Genomic DNA, 23,553 nt, shown 5'->3' with positions numbered 1-23,553 from the left:
CACTGCAAAAATCCCATTCATGTAACTTCCAGGGATAGCAGCTCATCTCATTCTTATTCCTTTCAGTGTGTGAAAAATCCCTTGCTGTATCACCCCTTATTTACCAGGTTCTGCAATTCTTGCTCCTACAACCTATGTAAATAATAAAAAAAAAAAGCTATTTAGAAAGGCTTGACTAAATACAATAAAGAGCATTAATGCCTCTCACAATTAGCTCTACTCTCTTTAATACATGACCAGTTCCTTGCTGCTTGCATTTTCTACATATACCACGGTCACCGCTCATCAGAAATGAATAAATAATTCCTCTCTGTCTTCTCTAAATATATTGAAAGCATGCAGCAACTGTTTAACTCCTTCACAGTTCAACTCTAAACTCACAGAACAAATTTTTCTTCCTCTTCATTCTCTGTCATTTGTAACAGTCACTTTCTGTTATGTATTTTCTAAAGGATATGAAGGATATATAAATATATAAATCTGCAAGTCATCAGTTAATTATAACAAGTTCTTTTTTGTCCTTGACATTCTGCCCACCCATAGTGCTAATGCATTATTATTATTATCTGAGACCTCCAGGGAGTCAAGGACTGATCGAGGGAGGCTATAAATAACCCAAATCAGCTATCATACATTCCCTTAAATTCATTCACGCTAGATGTACTCACTACTGCTAAGGGCAAATTATCCCACTTACTTACTGCTTTCTAGACTGTGAAAAAGCTTAACTTCCATGGATGCCCCTGTGTTCAGCACATTCTCTCAAAACCCATGGTGAAATACCATCCAGTCCCACTGCTTTATTGACATCCAGAGTACTCAGTATTTGGAACACACTCGCCTCTTGCACCTCTAAACCTCGAACCTGCCCTATCCCTCTAGTATTAAATTAAAACTTAATTCTCCAATAAAGTGGTCACTGAACAACTCCAGTATGTCCTCTGCAGTTATTTATATATAAATAATATATAAATATGTTTTATATATATTTTTCAGGAATTTGATGGCATAATTAAAAAGTTTAATTACACCATCAAATTTCTGATATGTATACTCAAAGGAGTGTATAGGATATTCATAGTACTACACAGATATCCTACCACTAACACTTCCTATCAATAATGTTCCTCTAAATTAATCTATCATCTGAATATGCAAGTTTCTGTGGACAGTTTATTTATCTTAAAAAATGTGGTCTTAATACTGGAGGCTGTCTGTAGCCTATCATTTGTTAGGATTCAAGCTTGAGCATGTGGTGTTTATTTATTTATTCTATGCAAGAGATACATGGCACATCACTACATGTGACAGGTGCAGATAAGGATTGAGAAAGAAGAAATCTATTGTCATTTTTCTTAAAAAATTATGAGGAAGGCTGTTCCAGAGGACAGAGACAGAAGGAATAAATGAGGAAGAAGGGAAGCAGGTTTAGTGTGGTTTCAGTTGTACTGAAAAGGGATGTTAAGAAGCAGTTGCTCCTGTTTTTACAGGCTCAACAGTAAGTGAAGGAATGATGTTTGACAATTCACTGGAGCAGTGATCATGGTAGTACCTGTAAAAGAGACACAGAGCAAAAACATTGCATCTGTGAGATAGAGGTTGAAGTGAGCATGTGAGAGAATGGTTACGAAGGGTTATCTATAAGCTGAATTTCTCTCCTATGGACTGCATCAAGAATTTTCAGGGAGGTTTTAGGTGTAACACCCCAAATGTATGAACGGTATTCTAAGGACGGACGGAATTGGGATTTATATAACATGAGAAACTGAGTGGGTGAAACAGCTTCTTGAGCAGAAAAGCATGCTTAGCTTTTTTAGAGGAAACTCTGGATGTGTTTATGGCAGGAGATGCTAGAGCTGAATGTCATTTCAAGGAAAAAGATCTGATCCTGCCTGTGATGTATTACTGAGAATAATGGAAGGTGAGCTGAGATCTTCTGCAAGAGAAATGGCAAGACTGCATTTTGGTGGCACTGAAGGTGACTAGGTTATCCTTGCCCCACTAAAGTGCTTAAGAACTGGTTGCAGATGATCTTGATGCTTTGGTCTGAAAACTACATGGTTAATCAAAGGAGTATGATGAATGGAGTGTGCTATTGTCAGTTGGTGGTAATTGAGAATAGGTCATTTACGTGAAAGAGGACAGATGACATAGCAGAGCCCTGCAGCACTCTTGCATTGGTGGAAAAGCTCAAAGAGAGGGTGTCATGCACTATGCAATTACATCAAATTCATCTAGATCTTTGTCTTCCACTGGGTCTTGTCCTATCATCCTGGCATCAAACACCTGTTTTGCTGACCTTCCACTCCTACTTGGTTTAAGTGAACATATCACCTGAGAGGATGTTGCCACCACAAATGAAGCTATTAGAATGAAACTTGAGTGTTAGCAGTGTCAGCAAAAATTTTATAGAGACGTACGATAGACATAGTATTACTTATAAAATGGTTAGTACATATAAGGGAAATTACAATTTAATATCAGCTCCTATATATTTCAGAGCTGACCTTTATTTCTAACCTGGCTCTCAGGTTTGCCTGATTTCAACTCCATGTTTTCTTGAATAAATGGAGTTGAAATTACATTCTTCATGATTCCTTTCAGATGATCAAAAAAGAGACAACCACAAGAATGGGCATCTCTTTTGATCAAAATTTCTTTGTTCCATTCATTTACTGTTTCTTTTACTCTTCTAGTTCTTATAACTTTTCTGATTATCTTTAAAGCCAGATTTTCTATAAACAAAATGAAAAACAATGAGGCCTTCTTTTTTGGATTTCGCAATTCAAACTAGCTTCCACTCTCTTATTTCACTGATCGAGCTATAAGAAATGTTGAATTATTTGCCATTATGAATGAGCTATCCATCTATCCACCAGAATACCAAATAATCTTTTCCTCATAATAACTCATCTAAGTCTCCTTTTCTACTGAAAATTTTCATCCAACCACTCAGAATCCTGTGTCCTCCTTTGGCAGTACAATTATGCCAAATGAAATGATAACTGAAATATCATTGAGATGAAAACCATTACCAATTCCACTCAACATTCCAAACCACTATGCAAACCATGATTCTCCCCCCCCCCCCAAAAAAAAAAAACCTAGTAGATGGAAATTATAAATGCCAAAGCAGGCCAATGGAAAATAAATAAAAAACAGCACATTCAAATGAGAGAAAAAATATATAAAAGATCAAAGTGCAGAAAACTTGACTGTTGCTGTTTGTGAGAAAAAACCTCTAAACAGGAGACTCAACTCATATGGACTGGAAGAGATGAAAATGAGTTCTATAAAATCACTTTACTTACTTCAGCATGCTTCTTTCTTCTTGGTTTGGATATGATATAATCAAGATAAATGCAATTCACTATAGCAAACATCCACAACACCAACTATTTATCTAGTACCTACAAGTTTGCTAGTGAGAACTGCTATAGTAAGAGAGAGGAAATTAATGAAACTGGAAATAAAGTAATTGCAATATCTGAATTACTAATATTATAATTTTTTTTCTTATCACTACCAATTAGATAATCTCATTTTTATGATTAGATACAAAAATAATACTCGAATGCTACACTAACCAAACTTTAACAAGATTTAGTAATTTATTTTAGAAGTCATAAAAAACATTTATTAAAAATCAGTTAGAAGCAAGCAGTTTATAAATTAAAACTTACACAGTTGCAGTTGCAATGAAATCATGTTGCTGGAATCCAACAGCGAAATTTGATTTTGCAATTTTGTTGTTATTTGTATCAAATGAAAGCTGGGCACCAGCTAGCCATCCTTCATAACTAGTAGAAAATAAGTTAAATTCAAAATCATATCTAAAGCTCCCTTAAATGTAACAAATATTTTTATAATTTGTTGAATTATGATAAAATATCAATTAATAATTAAATACAATAAACAAATAAACTAATATAAATATATCCATATTTCCTTGTTCTTAAACTTCAAACTGTTAATACAATCAAAATAAATAATTACTATTCCTTAAATCATGTTTATATAGCTTCGGTTTCAAAATAATCTTAAACACATTTAGATACACACACAAGCAGCCAAGCACTCCAAAGATATTCATGAAGTATCAAATGGACACCATTATCACCAATTTATGTTAATGCTTTAAATACGTAAACAAAAGACACTAAAATATAACATTATGGCTGTTGATAACCAGTAACTCCTTTGTGACGTGCAGTTATTACAAAAAGACCTATGTCAGTGAACAAGAAGTTATACAGTAGACATAGTTAATTGGGACTATAACATTTTGGCCCAATTAAGTGGCTGCTATAATCATGCAAAGTTTCATGTTAATAGTTTAAAAGATATAAAAACAAAACTAATATTTCACTGAGCAACAATTACAGTAGCAAAATATGTACATATTTAAATCTCTCTCATCTTCAACATCAACAGAGACAATTACCTGCAGTCTTTCAAATGTAATCCTATTTAAAATCATGACTCAGCTTCTTAGCTAATTCCTGTGATTTTTCAGCTCATGAAAGATGACAAGTGTATGCAAATGACACTAGTTAGAAACTGTTTTCCCTTTATGTTGTTTATTTTTTAACGGTATATATTAGAACACAGAAACTAAGTAAATAATTAATTTATTAACTTATTGCTGATATTTCGCTGGTGTTATAACCAGCATCTTCAGAGCACAAAAACACAGTTTGTCACAACACACGAGACTATAACAACATGGTGTAATCAACGGACTAGTTAAACAAAATTGTAGCAGCAACACAAAGACTAGAGTCCTAATTTTTGGCATCCTCTATCTGAAAAAAAAAAAAAAACAAACCATGTCAGACTAGAGTCCTGAAAAACTAGTTTTTTCTTAAGATGACTGCCTCCCAGATCTTAGGCAAGTTAATACAGCCATATTTGTTGAGATTTGGAGTGTGTTTCAGGACTTCTGTCGCCTCTAAGAACAATCTCTCCAACTTGTAAGAGCTTCTGTGTAGTACTTTTGTGTTTTTCCAGTTGATCCTGTGTGCAGGGGTATCGAGAGCATGGTCTGCTAGGTCCGACTTGCCACAGTGATAATTCCGGACGTATCTTTTGTGTTTGCTGATACAGATGTTCACAGTTCTTCCTGTTTGGCCGTAGTAGGCTTGATTATATGAGCAGGGTACTTAGTTTCTGTGTTCTAATATATACTGTTAAAAAATAAACAACATGTTCGCCGAACACATAAGTCTGTCCACATGTTTTCCCTTTAGAAAGTAATACGCTGTATAATCTGAGTTAGTGAGAGGAATGAAGAGTCATTTATAGGCTGTACTTTGACACAGTATGACCTATGCTCTCCTTGTGCCAATAATCCTTTTACAAGCAATTACTTCAGAGGTATCTTCTTGAGTGCTGCAGTCTTCTATCCCAAATAAGTGAAGAAAACTCTGGTAATTTTCTTGATTTGGTTTATTTTAAAATCTGTCCCAAATAAATGGCTGTCCCAGTTAACTGGATTTTGCTGTATATATGTAGACAAAAATTAGGCAATAAGAGAGGAAGATTATGTTTCCAAAAGTTAACTTTTTATAATGCTGGATATTTTATCTATCTTCAAAAACACTTCATGTGAAATAAGAAAGACAAAGAAAAATAATAAAAAATATATATAAAAAGAAAAAAATTTCAGTTGCTAATCTGAGCAAAGAAATAACCCTTAGAAAATTTCCATCAGTGTATGCAGACAATTTTGAGAGCAATACCAGACCATTGTTATATAATTTATTATTATATGGGCATCTCATGGAGTCAGAAGACTCATTGCAGAAGATGAATGCTAATCTTTATACACAATACCTATCATAATCTCCTTAAACTCATTCACTGCCAGGGCAATCACAACTACTGGTAATCCATTCCACTCATTCACCACTCTCCAAGCAAAAAATCTAGTCCACACCCTTACTCACTCTTACATGACTTCTAGTTCTCTATTCACCATGTATTGAAAATTTTCTTTTGTGTCAAATCTTATAGAACCCTTTTCATAACTTAAGTTTCTATCATATCCCCTCTTTTCCACCTATTAACTGAACCTTGCACTGAACTGAGCATTCCACAAACTTCTTGCCAACTTGGTTACTCATCTATGAATCCTTTCCACCATTGCCTGATCCCCAAGAAACCCAGGTGACCAAATCTGCACAATACCACAGTAATCAAGATACAGCCCAATCATTGCCTTATATAAAAGAAAGAATAATCTATTTTTTACTTGTGCATTTTTCAACATCCAAAATAATCCTTTGAGCTATTTTGCCAACTTCTGCAATGTGCCTGATGAACTCCCCCCCCCCCCCCCATACAAAGCCAAAAACCAGTGCTGGCTTTTATGATGGTTATATAAGCTGTTAGTATTTTTCTGAACTGTTTACATGCGCCAGCATCTCCTAATTAACAATTAGCCACTGATCTCTCAACAACCAATTGGAACACAGAATATAATTCTGTAGTTAATACACAATGTCAAAATACTTGGATATGCTTTTATTGAAGGATAGCGAGGAAATTCTATTGTCTGGCTGGCATAACTAACCAATAATAAAAAAAACACCTGTATATACAGTATGGCAAAAAAAAAACAACTGGATAACTAACAACAACATCAGTCAAGTTCAGTATACTGTTTTTTTTTTTTTTTTATGTAATGCTGTTTATATATTGGTATCTTAATACTGGATGAAAATGATGACTATCTCTTAGTGAAAAACATCTCAAAAGAAAGACACCATACAGCACAGCTGCAAGCAAATCAATATTATTGTAGCATTAAATGTAGCATAGAAAGCCAATGCAGCATATGTAGTGACAATTAGAGTAATTGCAGTATTTAATGTAATAGATCATATGGAATTTATGATCCTATAGAGAGAAAAACATCCTTCCCACCCCAAGTCAACATATTGCAAAAATGCAAGCTAAACAAAGTAGTTTTATTGTAGCACTAAATTAAATACAATATATGAACAACCTATTTCAAAAAAATTTATAAGAGAAATTTATTCATTCATATATACCTCACTAAGTGTAGAAAAAAATGGATTTATGTAATGCAAATTTCAATCCCCCCCCCATGACATGAAATAAGGTAATGTTACATTTGGGACTTTTTTTTTATGCCATTAAGATGCTTCTTCCATTTAATGCCATTATGATGATTCATGAATGTTGTTTGTATAAAAAATTCTAGAATTGAAACTAGCAGATCACATATATTTAACAATGTGTAAAAACATGCTCCTTTCTTTTAGTGTTACACGGTGATCAGCATTCATTTTAGAAATTATGGACTTTACAACAGTGTTATAAATAACTCTTTTAATATCCTGACATTTCAATCTTCATACTAAGATCATCATCTCTGAAGCATATACAAATATACAGGACAAGCTAAGTTACATTACATACAGTAAGCTAGAGAAACAATGAATTGATCACAAGTTATTCTACTGGCATGACCTCTAGTGAAAAAAAATAAATAAATAAAAAATAAAATAATAAAAAATATTAATTATTTATAAACTACATCAAGCTAAATTCTATTTCTGATAACATGAATAAACAATCTTTCTTAGAGATAGTTTTTTTTTTTTTCAGTAACAATGATGTCCTGCTTTTGGCATTACAACTGTTATTTTTGATTTAGGATCCTGAATTTTCTACAGTCCTGTTTATAGTTGCTCTTAGAGAGCAAGTTCCGTGGGTCGAATATATGCCTTCCATATGTTTGGGATCATTATTGTTCAGATTGGGGTGGTTGGCAATAATCTCACAGGCTTCCTTGAATTTGCATTCATACCATGTTTTGGTGTGTTGTAGACAACTAGTGCTTTTCCAGTCAATTCTATGCAAGGTGTTCAAGGACATGATCCGAAAGGCCAGCTTCACCATAATTATTATATTTGATGTGTCTTTTATGTTCTTTTACAGCCCTGTTTTTTTAGAGTATTAACGACACCTAGTTTTTGTGTTGGGTGGTGGTAGGAGTTTATGTGTATATATTGGCCAGTATGTGTCGGTTTCCAGTAAAAAGTGAAGGAAAGATTGCCAGAAGGAAGACGTGTGACAAGCGTATCTAGAAACGGAAGTGTGTGTTCTGTTTTTCAATCTCAATTGTGAACTGTATGCATTTGTATTGTTTGTTTAGGTGGCTAAGGAATGTGTCTAGCGGCCATGGGACCAGATCGCGAAAACATAGTCAACATATTTAAGCCAGACTTTGAGTTTTAAAGGAGAGGAACCTAAAGTAAGTTGCTCAAAATGTTCCATATAAAAGTTAGCAATAGGGGGATAATGGTGAGCCCATGGCTGTGCCTTCTTTTTGTAGGTAGAAAGCGTTTTGCCATACAAAATAACCTGAACGCAATACATGTGCAAAGAGCGCCGTGATATCTGGAGGGAATTTGTAAAACTGTAAAAGAAGGATTGTGTCATTGATTGGAACATTCGTAAAGAGGGCAGAGACGTCAAAACTGACTAATAAATAATCTTTTTCTAATGTAATGTCTTGGATGATGTTTATGAAGTGTTGTGTGTTTTTGATATACGAGGGGGAATGACCTACCAACTCCTTGAGTGTTGCCACTAATTTTTTTGGCTAAGTGATAATTCGGGCTATCGATCCCCTCAACTATAGGCCGGAGTGGCGTGTTTTCTTAATGAATTTTCGGTAGCCCGTAAATTCTTGGGGAACGAGCATAGTGCAGAAATAGTTTTTTGACTGTATCTTCGGGCCATGTGGTAATTGACATAAGTAGTTTCTCTCGTTTTTTTTATTCTATTGGTTGGGTTGTAGTTAACGAGTTGGTATGTGTTACTGTCCGAGACTAGCAGATTCATTTTTTCTGCATAACTGGTTCGGTTTATTTTAAACCGAACCACTTAAAGCAGGACATCATTGTTACTGAAAGAAAACTATCTGTAAGAAAGATTGTTTATTCATGTTATCAGAAATAGAATTTAGCTTGATGTAGTTTATAAATAATTAATATTTTTTATTATTTTATTTTTTATTTATTATTTATTTTTTCACTAGAGGTCATGCCAGTAGAATAACTTGTGATCAATTCATTGTTTCTATAGCTTACTGTATGTAATGTAACTTAGCTTGTCCTGTATATTTGTATATGCTCCAGATGATGATCTTAATATGAAGATCGAAATGTCAGGATATTAAAAGAGTTATTTATAACACGGTTGTAAAGTCCATAATTTCTAAAATGGGTGTAAAAGCATGTTTGCTAGATGCTGAAGGGAGATGTTACATTAAAAGGAGTTCCCATCTGACACAAGCCTGGAATAAATTGTTAACTTCAAAGTTACTAGTACAACAAATTTAAATCAATTACGAAATATTTCAGGTAAATAACACAAGCATCTGACTGCTAACAAAAGCATGTGGCTACACAGCCACGAGACTCATTCAGGTCCTAGTAGTTCATTCAAAGAATAATGCAGAATTTACTAGTAAATTTTTAAAAGATTTTTGAGCCATTGACCGATACTGCAATCCCTAGCCACAACTTCATATCCATTCCCATTTGCTCCAACTTTTATAATAATTTTCTATGCAAGTATTCTGTTAAATGCCTTTTCATGGTGTAGCCTTATCTAATTCTGCTGTCACTATTATTAAACAAGAGTAAATTACTATGGTAGGACATAACTTTTACAAGTCATGATGTCCAATAGAGTATTTTACCTTAAACCAACTTTTCCAATACATTAGCCATCATTGCTGCTGAGATACTAACTGATTTGTAATTTGAAACTTCCATCTTGGAGCCACCTTTATGTAATGAAATTATCTTATCCTCTTTGCACTTCCTCAGAATCTTGCCAGAGCTCAGATTTAGATTAAACAACTTCATCAGAGGCAATGCCAATTCTCTTGCACACTCAGGTAGCACACAGGCCAACATGTCATCTAGTCCTCTGCTGCATTCACATTCATATTTTTCAATATTCTGAGCATCTTCCATTCGTCCACCTCATTCTCATATCAGGTCTCTGTTACATTAGCAACTGCAAAATCTCCACCTGGATGATACACCCTTGAAAAGTGATCACTCAGCAACTCAACTATTTCTTTTGCTTCTGTTCCTTCCTACCATCAGTATTGATTAGAGTCATCCTCCTGTAATCATTCTTCCTCATTACAGAGCAAAAGAACTCTTTTGGATTTACTTTGGATGTTTAGCTAATTTTTTCTTATAATTTGATTTAGCCATTCTTAGCATATTAGTTACGGTACATCTTACATACACTTTGTGCTGCTTGTGAGTATGCTGATCACATTTTCCTTTATAACCCCTCTAGAATGTTTTTTTTTTTTTTTTTTTTTCTGCAGCTCCTGCTTTATATCTCTACTCACTTTCTTTATGTGGCTCCCACACATGAAAGATTATTGTAAACTTATAGCACATTTATATGGTATGGTGTCATGGTCCAATTAAATATTAAAGGATTTTGTCAAATATATATTACATTTTTATTTATTATTTTTACATAGGGGAAACCCTGTTCTAGAGACCAAACAAGAAACTTTTTCAAGCCACTTCAGGCATCCAGGAAGCAGGACAGTGGTCTTACTCCAGACAATGAAATTCATCTCCCATCTAAAGACAATCACAAACATGCCTATAGCAGGATTCGAACTTGCAGTTTGTTTGTTGGAGAGTGGATATGTTAACCGCTCTGCCAACTAAGCTGGCACTTTTTATTATTACTGCCACTTGGTTTATACTCATGATTGTGGGTGTGCAGTCTGATACTGTTTCTTTCAAACAATCCTTGACCACTTCCCTTGCACTATTGATATTCTTCCTCTGTAACTTCTACCTTTAATTTAACTAGTGCTTAAGCCATGGATGGTGATCAGAATTTTCCCCTATCTGCCATCTGGGGATGCACCAAGAATACAATTTTGTATTTCATGATAAGTTATATTAAGTTAGTTTATATAAAATATTTAACATAAATCTTCATGAGTTTTTCATTGGTATGATGTCATGGTCCAATTAAATATTAACTATTTTAAATATTATAGAAATTCAGTTCTTACTACAAGTGGATTCACTCTCAGTGGTCATTCTTTGGTTCCTGTCATCCACTTACAATAATTCCTTGCACCACATTCAATTATAAATTGAATATACCAAGAAATTATATACTTGGTTTAAGAGATGTCCTACTGGTTCCTTGCAAAGGCCATTGGGCATAACCATCTATGCTCCTGCCTCTTTCTCACCCAGATAGCACTGTTTCAACATCACCTAAACATAAAATAAGCTGGATTCATTCTTCTCCTGCAGGCAAGGAAATCTCTTATGTGGTATATTGCTCTCTGCATGTTTCCAATGGTGCCTCATCAAAAAAGACTGAAGAAAAAGAATCTTGAATAGCCTGATACCAAAAAAGGCTCTTCTAATACTCATGGTATCCCAAAAAAGAGATGTGCTCCCGAACTAACACCTGTTCTTATCCATCCATTATATTCCATTCAGTAAAATGGCTTCTACTCTATCCTCACATGGAGTGAAATAGTCCATATCACGATAAATTAAAGATGACAAGAAATCATATTCTTGGTTTAATAATTTATCCAAGTGTAAGCAAACAAATTTGTGGCTGAAGTAATTTCAAGACTGGGCAACTCACATATAGAGACTGATGGCTCCATATCACTTGCCTTAGTATCCCATAATGCAAAGGCACATATTCTTATGGACATGTATAATGCTATGCATTATGAGAAGGATCACTACCCAGACCAGTTTTGACCTTTATTGATGTCTTGTCAATGGGAACCAGACCCAGAGGTGATAAAGGTTGAAGTAATGAAGAAGTCATATTTTTATATACGAGTTGCCTAAAGGTGTCACACCTTATTATTAGAATACTCTGGATTACAGATAGTTGTTGGAAGTTTTTCCACTTGCTCACACTATAAATTAAAGATACCAAGAAATTATGTACTTGGTTTAATCCTTTTATCCAAGTGATAGCAAACAAGCTTGCGCCTGAACTATTTTCAGGACTGGGGCAACTCATATGCATTATGGGAAGGGTGGGAAAATATGACTTCTGCATTACTTCAACCTTGGTATCACCTCTGGGTCTGGGTAGTGACCTTTCCAATAATGCATAGCATTATACATACCCATAAGGATATGTGCTTTGCATTATGGGATACTAAGACAAGTGATGCAAAGTCATAAGCTTCTATATATTATTATTATTTGACACCTCCAGGGAGGCCAAGGGCTCATCGAGGGAGGGCACCAGGTCTACAACTCCGTCTCCACCATTCAATCACAACTGACCACAACTACACCAACGCCATCTACCACCTACCACCACTGGTATTTCCACAGACAATCACAAACATCCATGCCCACGGCGGGATTCGAACCTGCAGCCCTTTGGCTGGAGAGCGGATACGCTATCCACTCGGCCAACCAGGCCAGCATATATGAGTTGCCCCAGTCCTGAAAATAGTTCAGGCACAAACCTGTTTGCTTACACTTGGATAAAAGATTAAACCAAGTGGAAAAACTCCCAACAACTATCTCTAATCTAGAGTATTCTAATAATAAGGTGTGACACCTTTAGGCAACTCGTATATGAAAATATGACTTCTGCATTACTTCAATGTTTGTATCACCTCTGTGCCTGGCTCCCACTGATGAGACCTCAATAAAAGTCAAAACTGGTCTGGGTAGTGATCCTTCACATAATGCATAGTATTATACTTGTCCGTAAGAATATGCGCTTTGCATTATTGGATACCAAGGCAAATGATGCGAAGATATGAGCTTCTATATACGAGTTGCCCCAGTCCTGAAAATAGTTCAGGTGCAAACTTATTTGCTTACACTTGGATAAAGGATTAAACCAAGTATATAATTTCTTGGTATCTTTAATTTGATCCAGTCTGGAGTCTTTTCCCCAGAGGCAAAGCTGCATACCACCGGACAGGTACCCAGGTTGGGGATCGAGGAATGGCCACCAGAGATGGAGGCTAGCTGCAAATAGCCAATAAGCAGTCCCAGACAAGAAGTGGCGATACTAACAGGATGTGGTGGGTTAGTGGACAACTCCAACAACTCTATAAAATGCCACAGAAGTCCAATGACGGTACTGCGTCAAGGTGAGCTTAGGCTGCCCTAAGCTTAAATCTATATACTCCTTCTTGCACCTCTCCCAAACTCTTCCAGGAGGACTAAGGGTTTGTCAGATAAGTGTCGATGTGCTGACAGTAAAAAGAAAATACGATTGAAATCTAATGCCAAAGAACAAGAGAAAAGACTCAAGCCGGCTTGGACATCGCCCGGTCAAACAAGGTCCGCATCCCCCATCAAGTAATCAGGGTTGGATCGAAAAATCGAAAAATGCAGTTACTTCAAGAAAAAATAGAGATGTGATACATTGGATATTTCAGAAATGAGATGGACACTGTCAGGAGAATCAAACGTTGGAAGAGTTCTCTGGTCAGGAAATGAAAGTAGGCATGAAGCAGACGTAGGTTTCCTGCTAAGTAACAAGGCCTGTCAGGCAATGATAGGATACAAACCAGTTAGTGAAAGAATAATGGTTGCAAGATTCAGTGCCCACCCATTTAATATCACGACCATTCAAGTATATGCGCCCACTGCAGAGTGCGCAGATGAAAACATTAAGAGATTTTAAAGGGATCTACAACTAGAAACTGATGAGTTGTCGAAGCAGGATATACTCATCATTGGAGGAGGCTGGAATGCAAAAATTGGCAAAAATAACACAGGATGGGAAAAGGTTATGGAGAAAGAAATGAACATGGAGAGATGCTTCTGAAATTTGTCACCGATAATAACCTGATGATTTGCAATATCAAATTCCAATAAAAAGATTGTCGTAAATGGTCATGGCGCTTCTTCGATTGCAGACACAGGAATATGATCGACCTGATATTAATAGACCAGAAATGGAGAACTTCATTTCAACAGTGCAGATCATTCCAAGGAGTGGATATTGATTCGGACAACAGCTTAGTGATTGCGAATATAATACTAAAACTGAAACAGAGGTACAAAGGAAAGTTACAAAAAGCTAGAGACATCGCAAAACTAAATGAAGACAGGCTAAGAACAGCATATCAGAACATATTGGAAACTAAGCTTAAGACCCCAAGTGAAAAACAAAACATAAATACAAGAACAGAACAACTGACTACAATGCTAAAAAAAGCAGTATAGGAAATGATTCCTGAAAGAGAAAAGACCAACAAGAAATGGATAACTCAGGAAACCTTAAAATTGGTACAAGAGAAAAGAGAACTGAAACTGAAACTCAGAGGCAGCAGATGAGTTATATCGTCAAAAATGAAATGAAGTACGGAAAGCAACAAAATCTGGTAAAGCCAAATGGTTGGAGGACCAGTGCGAAGACATTGAACAGTACTATGGAGAACACAAACCTAGAGAGATCTACAAACTTAGAAGAAATGTCAATAGGAAGTGGCAAACAAGATCGGTAGCAGTCAACGATGAAGATGATAAGGCATTGATGGACAAGACCGAAATCATACACAGATGGACAAGATATTGCAGCAAATTAATAAAAATCAATGCCTGTGTCTGCAATCGAAGAAGCGCCATGGTCATGGCGCTTCTTCGATTTTAGTATTATAATACTAAAACTGCAACAGAAGTAATCAAAGAACTAAAAGCAATCTCTCTCTCTCTACCAGCAGAGATCTTTGAAAATGACATCTTGGAAGAGGAGGTGAATAAGGCTATAAAACATTTCAAGAACAACAAGAGTTCTGGAGAAGACAACATAATAGGAAAGATGCTAAAATATGGGAGAGAATCAGTTGTAAAACAAAAGCATAAGCTATGTCATGAAATATAGAGATCAGGGTATGCACCGAAGAGTGGAAAAAATCGGGTCTTGGTTGTTCTTCATAAGGCAGTGCTTTAGAATGCACCAATTACAGAACTATTGCATTAATGAGTCATCTTTGCAAAGTGCTGATGAGCATACTAAGAGAATGCCTGAAGGGTCATAATGGAAGCACATCTTCCTCATGAGCAAGCCGGATTTCAAAAAGATCGAAGTATACTGCAACAAATACTCACACTTAGACTAATAGCAGAGAAAGCTCGAAGAAAGAACAAAAAGATATACTGCTGTTATCTTGGAATCCTGTGGTGTGAACAATAAATTGATCTGCTGTTGTGACGTCCTACCTAGCTAACTGTTCCATTTATGTTGGTTTGTTATTCTTATCTTTATAGTTCGCCCACCGATTAGAGGCCCCTCAACACTTCTGCGCATGTCAGAAAAAGGAGAATCCATTCCGATAATAGGGTAATCAATCTGTCTTCTGGGATGTGTTTGTTTATTATTACAGGTTGGAAAATTTAGCTTTTCTTTTACGAACATTGTAGTTTTTAAAGTGCAACTATTTTGCTTGAATAACAGTTGGAAAAATGTACGTAGAGTTTTAACAAAATTAAAAAAGGTATAGCATAAAACAAAAATTTAACTAAGTTTATTTTTAAGAAAGTTTTCTATAAAATAAAAATAATTATACAGAAAAACAGAAATTTCTTCAAATGAACTTAGATATTCTAAACTTACAGTTGAGAGAACTGAGACACTTTAATGTCCTAAACCAGTTAATTATTTATGACTTGTTGTGACTCATTTAACAAACCCATGCAAAAAGAGGTTGGAAAAAAATACCATTATCAAATCTTTTTAATCTTCAGTCATCTGAATCGGTCTCCGAATCGCCATCACTTTCACTTAAACTGATCACCAAAGGTTCGCATAATTCTTTGATAATTCCATCTGTCCCAATACATATTTTCCAATGAGGTGACATGAAAACAATATTTTCCCCAGTTTTGAACTGTAATACTTTCAATTGCCTGTTCTGAAAGCTTAAAAACTTTCAACATGTCAATATCTCCAGTTACGTTGCAATGGCGAATGAAACTTTTCACTTCTGCCCAAACATACTCAATAGCATTAATATCGCAATGATATGGTGGTAGCCTCAAAGCTAGATATGCTCTTTGAGCATCATGTCGAATTTAAATAGTTTAGTTGTGGGCAAGTTTCTTTTGTCCAAATTAAGCAATTCAATTTTTTGCATATCTGGGGAATGAGAAATGTTATTTGCAGAGAGCCAATCCATAAGAACTTGCTTATTATTAGACCAATTTGGAACTTTGTTTAATCGAATAGAGTGATATGAAGCGTTATCAATTATAACAACAGCATTTTTAGTAAGGTTTGGAATCAGTTTTTCTTCTGCCCACTTTTCGAAGATCGTAGAATTCATTTGCCTATGGTAATTGGCTTTGTATAGTAAGTTTGAATTCAGTAAAAAACCCATTTCTCCACCTGCACACAAAATTATTATGCGCCACGAGGCATTTCCGGTTTGTAGCACTCCACATTCTTCTTTAGACTGCCAACATTTTCCATAAGTTAAATTACTATCAATCCAAGTTTCATCTAGATACATAATCGGTCTTTTCTCCTCCCTGAAACATCTTATTGCTCTCTCAAATACTGCATTCTAGATAAAACAATGTCACTTCGCTCCATGATAAGTTCTCTTTTATTCTGGGACTTTTTAAAACAAAACCCGATTTCATTAAGTATTTTCTTTAAAGTTTCTCTTTTCCATGGAAAATTAATTTTTTCTTTAAGCACAGGAATCAATTTCGGAATAGTTGGCACTCTTTTCTCGACAGCGTAAAATTCGTGAATACTTCTTATAACGTCTACATCAAAATCATTCAAAGCTAGTTTCAATGGTTTTCTTTACTCTGCCACTTTTTTTTTTAGGAGATTTAAATTTTGGCTTACCTTCACCTTTTGATTCCCTATGAATTCTTTTAACAGTCGATCCTGATACGCCCGCAATTGCACTTGCACGTTTTATGACTTGAGAAAGGGGAACAAGGAGACATTTCTTTTTTCGCAGAATGTCAGCACATTATTCAATATTCTTTTGCAAGAGTTACTAAAACGTTTAACAACAGAACTTGTTGACTGTACTGGATCCATCATACAAATTAATAATAAAAAAATAATGCAAAAAAGCGACAACAAAAATCAAGCTAGTACTAGTACAGCGACAGACAAGAAAGTATGTGATTTCGCATGTTGGCGACCAATTTGTACATCCTTCATTTCTTTCTCCCCTTCAGCATGAATCGACTATTCTTGGCAAAATGCCAAGGAGAGATCTACAAACGGTGGGCGAACTATACCTCTTTAATTTCCATTATACTAGGTTAGTTGTTGATTGATGCTCATCTGAATATAAAGAAATTTATATTATACTGCGCCCCACTATATTCAGATTAGTCTAAATAATATAGAGGAATCAATTATCAACTATACTTATATTATCACTTTATCTTCAGGCCGAGGTTATTATTAGCATTTAAGGCTTCCGCAAAGGTCCGATTAATTTTATGAGCGGTGCAATGAAAGGAAATCAGGCAAACACCAAGTTTAACTCAACAAAAGAAAACATTTAATGTGGAAAAGCACAGTATATACATTTAAGTATAACTATCTGCAAAAAGTTATCCAATTAAATTATTATAAGAATTCACATTCAAACATTAATAACTTCTCAATTAGGTTTGGGGATCATGACTAATGTTAACAATTGTTAAATCATAAAGCATTAGTACTTCTTTGACATATTTCTCTCTATCCAATTGGATGAATCATATCATAAATATATTAGCTCAGTTTAAAGTATTCAGAATAATTACAATCCATAAATTATCAAACATTCATTTATCAGTTCTTTATGTTCAGTCAATCAAGTTGAGAATAGTTCTTAAAGGTTTAACCTTCCAAATGTTACAATAATTAATCTTATGACAGGCTACACTATAATCCTTCTCAGTCAGTTAACACTCAATAGAACAACATGAGACTTATTATTTAGAGGGGAAAGTACTTCAGTACATCTAACATCCGACCATTAATTGACATAACACCACAGCTAAGGTCAAAATATATCCGACAGAGTTAACTGTTATAGCTTCGCAGGTTACAGAAAGGAGACAACTCTTACCGGGTTAGTAGAAAGTATTTTTAACTTGGGTATAGTTATGTTAAAGTTACCAAGTAATTTTAAACCTGGTTTTTTCCAAGTAAGTTTTTTTGTCTGTTTGCTTACTTGGAAAAAATGGAGTAAAACCAGGTTTAAAATTACTTGGTATCTTTAACGTAACTATACCCAAGTTAAAAATACTTTCTACATCTATTTCTCCTCCTGAGATTTTTATTGAATAAGGTTATAACACCTTATGGTAACTCGTTTTGGTAAAATACTTACAAGCTCTGCATTACTAAATCTTGGTATTTCTAGCCTGGCTCCCACTGATGAGACCTCAATAAAGGTCGAAACCGGTCTGGGTAGTGGCCCCTTGCCTTTAATACAAAACATCATACATCCCCTTCTTGGAGATGTGTTTTGGCATTAAGGGTAAATATTAAGATTAGTGATCAGAGCTTGCTCCACTTCTACCACGAGTTGCCTTGGTCTTGCACTACCTGTGGGATCAGCTAGTCTTGCATATATTGCAGGCACAAACTTGACATTTTGTCTCTTTGCTTACTTGGAAAAAAATGGAGTAAAACCAGGTTTAAAATTACTTGGTATCTTTAAAATCTTACCGGGTTACTGCGTCTATACATCAAATTCGCATAGGCGCATTTGTAATTCTTGTTGACTTTTACTTTATAGCAACACAATTCTAAAGAAATCTTCCACTATAATAACTGAATTATTGACACAGAAATACACAAGTCTTGATGCACTTGGTTTTAGTTATCTACTAATTCCTTATTTTCTTCTATGTATTAACTTTGGTTCTGCACTATTCTTCCACTAACCATTTGGAATTTGTTGTAGTATCGGAACGCCATAGAAGTATTTCAAAATGCCTATTAAATTCCTGTCCTTTCCTAGTCAATCTACGGCATATATCTGCTCCCCTCTTGCCACACGTCCGATCTCTCTCGTCTCCCTTCTTTACTTTCATTTTCCAATCAACTCCGTTCCTTCTTCCCGCCAAAATCCGGTTTTAACCAGTTCAGCTTATATCAACTTGGCTTCTCTCCTTATACACAGTAGCTCACGTTTTCAGCACGAGCTAACTAAAATAAACTTCATTTCTCCGTCAGCAGCCAATCAAATCCAATCAGTAGAATTACATAAAATCACTCTTATTTACAGAAATAAAAAAGATGTATCACAATTTATATAATAATTTTTATAGAACAGACTAAATATAATGAATGACATTCTTATATAGAGTCTTTTCATTACTATTACATATTCTAAGATTAAATAATTAATTAATAAAAAACAAAACTCAAAGCATTTATATGAATAATATATTACAAGCAAGACTAACAACAAATAATATTTACAAGTCTTGCTTATGACATGGTGGATTATGTTAAATGTGAATGAAGTATTATAATATATAAAATATCTTCATTCACAATTTAACACTGCCTACTGAAAGATATAAAGAGCCAAGCACAAGCAAAAATCAGGATAGCAGGTGCGATTGTTGATTGGTTTGCCACTAGTCAAGGCACAAGACAAGGGGACCTAATATCACCAATCATCTTCATCACACATCTGGGAAGAACACTAGATAAGATTAAAAGAAGGTGGAGGCTCAATAAATGGCATGAGAATAAACTACCTCTGCTTTGCAGATGACATCGTCCTGATTGAAGAAGATGCAGCAAGGCTGGAAAGGACACTGCCCACACTATATGCAGAAGGAAAAAGATATGGACTAAATGTCAACTGTGAAGTAACTAAAACAATGATATTTGGAGAACAGGAGTTACTGAACATAGTTACCATAGACAGATTTCAACTAGAAAATGCGGAACGCTTCACATATCTTGGATGCCACATGACGCATGACTTGGATCCCAAAAAAGAGATAAAAATTAGAATAGCCAGAGCAACAACTATTTTAAAAGCCAATGGACAAAATATGGAAGAGCCGAGTTATAAAGATGCAAACTAAACTGTGCATTGTAGAAACCTGTATCTTCAGCAGCATGCTCTATGGATGTGAGGCCTGGTTACTCCTGAGAGAATCTGAAAGGAGGATATTAGCATTTGAGAGGAAGTGCTATAGAAAGATCTTGAGAACAAGCTGGATCCAGAAAGTGAACAATGAGTAAATCTATAGATGAATACAACCAAAAGAAAACCTGATCCAGAAAATAATCAAAAGGAAACTACGACTTTTTGACCATGTATGTAGAATGAACAATGAGAGGAAAATAAAAATGCTGCTGTTTGGGATGATTGAAGGAAAGAACAAAAAAGGAAGACCAAACAGAGAATGGGGTGAATGACATTGTCAAATGATGCAGAAACTCTATACACAAGCTGAGTCCTCTTGCACAAAATAGAATGCAATGGAAGAATCATATCAAGATGGCATCGGACCCATGGTTGTTGATGATGATCTTTAATTTATAGTATTGTTAAATTCTGAATGAAACTAAAATTGAATTAATTAACATTTCCTACAGAATTAACATGGGTTTATATTTTGAATCACATATTGATATATTGGGCTTACTAAATTCTTCTAATTTACCAAAGTATTACTAAATTGAGGATATTTTTTTTCACTACTTTATGTTATAAGGTAAAATATTGTAAATTGCTTAAATGCTTAATCCTTGGTGCTTTTGTGTAAGTACTTACAAATTGCTGGGAGAAAAGATAATCCGATTAAGTAAAAGTGGCTGGATTCTAAACACGTGCTACAAGTACACGTGCACCCTTTAAGTAAGCACATAGTCTCCCCCCCCCCCCCCCACACACACTCACATAAACTCGGAAGAGTACGCTAGAATTCCGTATGTGGCGCCAAACACTGGGTGACGTAGGGTGACATGGAAAAAGGGGAGGAGGAAAACGATGACGTAGAAGTAATCGGTAGTGCGCAATTTAAAAAGGTTGCAGCACCTAAAATGCACTCTTACTCTTATGCTCAGGTGTGTTGGAACCTCCTTGTGGCTCCTTCTCGTCCCCCGCTTTTCGACACGGATTCGAGATAAAGACTGAGGAACTATGCCGTGAAATTCCTGAAAGTTTACCGGTCAGCGATCAGCCCAGTGGAAGGAAATCTCCGATATTTCCGGAAATATCATTACGATGTTGTGCCAGTTAACCAGAGAACAACATATGCCTACTGTCAGCAGCGGAGATAACTACAGCTCGGACCCATGAAGAATGCCTCAGAAAAAGCAGAATGAACCAAGAATCGAAAACAATTGTCCAGTCGTGCTATGTGAAGTGGCCAAACAGTTCCCCAGCAGTTTGTAATGTGCAGTCTATGTTTTTATAAGCAATTGTGTATAAGAAGAAAGTTTGTAATTATAGGAAGGACTCTAGAGATTGATTTCTGTTAAAGTAGAGTGATTATGAAATTTTAGTGAAAGAATTATTGTAAGAGCACGTTGAGCTAAATTAGAAATTCAATTAGCAAATGTCCTTTAGTTTTCAAGAGTATAGAAGATTATGTTTGATCTATCAAATAGAAGTTGTAAACTATATATGACGTTCTTTGTTTTGCATGTTATGATAAAGATGGAGAGGTTAAATAATTAATGCTCATTCCTTAGAAATTGTAGACTGCTTTATTAGTGTATATTCATAAAGTGTAAGATGCTTCATTTGTAATTAAATGTTTTGCTTTTTAAGTTTAACTGGACTTGCCTGATTTTCTTCTCTATTGCACTTTCTCATAAAATTTGGACCACACCGGGAGATTAATTAATAGAGAGGCTACAACTGCATAAATAAGTTATAGTGAAGTAAGATAGTATGCTAAACTGTGTTCTGGTTCCTTGATTCTGCACTATTTGTTAATCTAGGATTCAGGATGGTGCAGGATGATAGAAATTTTCCCTGAATCTGAAAAAGGAATCAGATCCAGTATTGAAACAAAGGAATTGGTGTTGACCATTAGCAATTCCTTTGTCTTATATACTAGCATCGTTCTTAAGAGTGAATAACGGCCCAGAGAGAATATTTAATTTAAAAAGGGTAATTAAAGTGTTAGAGATAAATTCATTAAGTACAAGTGAATATAAACGAAAATTTTAGAGAACAAAGAAGAAGAATAAGTAAAATATTACAATGGCACACCAAATTTTACAGTATAACCAAGTGGAAAATCTTCCAGCACATTTAATTATGTGGTAAGAGGAATTTTCATGCACAAATGCATGAAAGAGCATTAAATTCATGCATTTAAAAAATGAAGATATAAAAAGGAACTTCTGCAAATGATATCATCTGTTCACTGTCCTGATTTTCTTCATAACTTTCATATCACAGGTACCGCAGTCTTCAAACGATTTATTTCTTGCCAAACTCTCATTCCATCTAGTTGAAATAATACTACCCTGTATTCTGCTAGTTTACTGTTTCGGCTAATCTACCCCCCCCCCCCCCAGTAGCTCTGATAACTCATATTCAACACCACTTTCCTTTATAATCATCATCAAATTCCTGATATTTACCCTTTTATCCTCAAGGAGTGTTCAGGATATGATAGTGCTACATGAAAAATTTACATCATTACTAACTTCCTATCTACAATTTTCCTCCAAATCAATCTGTTACCTGTCAAGACTCTTATTCTTATATTTCTATCTTCGAAGGCATTTTTTACCGTATCAATCCACCTATAATCTTGGTCCTCCTCTGAGTCTTTTTCCTACCAACATGGCAGAGAACACTTGTTTTGCTAATCTTTCCTCGTCCACTCTGTTTAAATAACCATACTGCACGAGATTAACTCTGCTAACACATCCCTGGATGCTAACAATGTCAAGTTCTTTCCTAATATCCTCATTTTTAATATGATATTGCCATTGATGCTATATATTCATGCCCCTAATCTTTCTCAGACTCTAATATCTGTGGTCTCTAGTCTTTAGTCAAGTGTTTTACTTCTAACCCAACTCTCAGATAAGTCAAAATTGGTTTGAACAATGTCTTGTATACAGCTAATTTAGTGTCTTAACCAATTTCTCTCTTATTCCATATAAATTTATTCAGTTGACTCCTACCATACCAGCTTTGTTGATTCTGTTGTCCATTTCCATATTTAATTTACCATCTTCACTAAAAATCATACCTAAGTAGCTGCAATGTTCTACAGGCTCTTATTCGCAATGCAGTTGATATTTTCAATGCTTCTGCCTATTTTCATTGTCTTTGTCTTGTTATCACTGATTTTCATACCATATCTATTACAACAGTTATTCAATTTAGTCAGGAAATCTTGCAGACTTGTAGAGGATTTATTTAGAAGTATAACATCATCTGCAGAAAGCGATGCACACATTAACATCTCCAATTTTGATATCAGGTTTAATACCACTTTCCTTCATAATGTGATCCATATAGATAATGAATAACAGAGGGGA

At 35.1% G+C, this 23,553-nt stretch overlaps 1 protein-coding gene across 1 annotated transcript in view; it reads right to left on the bottom strand.

The window, feature by feature from the left end:
* Window positions 1–23,553, bottom strand: part of LOC150095853 (voltage-dependent anion-selective channel-like) — a 187,924-nt gene that overhangs the window by 27,833 nt on the left and 136,538 nt on the right. The window contains exon 6 of the mRNA XM_090408845.1: window positions 3,684–3,800. Coding sequence (XP_090264971.1) covers window positions 3,684–3,800 — 117 coding nt within the window. The remainder of the gene's footprint in view (window positions 1–3,683; window positions 3,801–23,553) is intronic.

The sequence above is a fragment of the Typopeltis vanoorti genome, chromosome 19 (assembly GCF_054136105.1).
Source record: "Typopeltis vanoorti isolate ZY-2024b chromosome 19, IOZ_Tvanoo_1.0, whole genome shotgun sequence".
In the NCBI taxonomy this organism is placed as follows: Eukaryota; Metazoa; Arthropoda; class Arachnida; order Uropygi; family Thelyphonidae; genus Typopeltis; species Typopeltis vanoorti.
Note: the sequence above shows the minus strand (reverse complement) of the source record. Positions and strands in the feature narration are given on the sequence as shown.